Here is a 945-nt window from a genome sequence, read left to right as displayed (position 1 = left end):
AAGAGGCATTTTTGGTGTTTTCCCAGTGTTTTTATATTCACAGTTTTCTCCTCCTGTTATATTGGGTGCTGGTTACAATAAACTCTAACTTAATCCTTATAAATTGTAATAATAGTCAATGGTATAGATGAGTTCCAGGTGAGAAATAGACAAGATTTAAGAAATGATTGTCTTTTCTCTTCCTTTCTTTTTTCCATCTCTTTTTCATCAAAAGATGTTACCGTTTTACTACATTTCATGTCGGTACAAAGCTTATCAAAGGATATTTTGAATCTGCTTCACACTCCTACATTCATACAACTTGAATTATACGTAAGAGGGCTGTGGAATATGCAAGCATTTTGAGTACTTGAGTGGTATGCTCTTCATTCAGATGAAGGATTGACAAAGTGCAAATTTTGTGTGGTGGTGTGAGAGGATTTTTTTTAGATTTTACTGATAGATTGACATTTGCTTGATACAAAGAACATATGAAACTTTTATAATGATGGGAAGGTCATTATATATTGGCATTACATTTTTTGAGTGTATTGTTCATAAAGATTTAGACTGTCAGCTATGAATGTGTTTCTAATAGCAGGCCTCTTTGTTTCAGTTGCCATGTCGGACAGGCCCCCAGACCCAACACTCACGGTTCAACGTGGAACAGAACAAGGAATGTCTCATACAGATCAGCAGATACAAGTTTTCCCTAGTCATCTCCGGCCTTTACAAGATCTTACAGAAAGTCAATGAGATGGTAGGTGTCTGTGCAAGTATCCAAACCAATGTTTATTGTTCTTTTTGATATTTGTTTTGCTTAAGGAGAGCATCTTGGATAACAGATTCCAACCATCCTTTTTGCTTGTGTTACTTCTTGTCTCAATCTCTGGGCTTGACTCGCTCTTTTACTCTGTCTGTGTCACTTCCACGAGAGTGACAGATAGCATTCTCTGGTGATTGTTG

General features: G+C 36.6%; 1 protein-coding gene across 8 annotated transcripts in view; it reads left to right on the top strand.

Annotated features, from left to right (window-relative positions):
• Positions 1 to 595: 595 nt before the first annotated feature.
• Positions 596 to 945, top strand: part of LOC119586518 (neurofibromin-like) — a gene marked incomplete at its 5' end in the record, with an annotated part of 66,980 nt that continues 66,630 nt past the window's right edge. For all 8 annotated transcript variants that reach the window (XR_005229956.1, XM_037935267.1, XM_037935261.1 and 5 more), the window contains 1 exon segment: positions 596 to 739. Coding sequence is in view for 7 of the 8 variants with exons in the window: in XM_037935267.1 (XP_037791195.1) it covers positions 596 to 739 (144 nt within the window).

This window comes from Penaeus monodon, chromosome 21, assembly GCF_015228065.2.
Source record: "Penaeus monodon isolate SGIC_2016 chromosome 21, NSTDA_Pmon_1, whole genome shotgun sequence".
NCBI classification, from domain to species: Eukaryota; Metazoa; Arthropoda; class Malacostraca; order Decapoda; family Penaeidae; genus Penaeus; species Penaeus monodon.
Note: the sequence above shows the minus strand (reverse complement) of the source record. Positions and strands in the feature narration are given on the sequence as shown.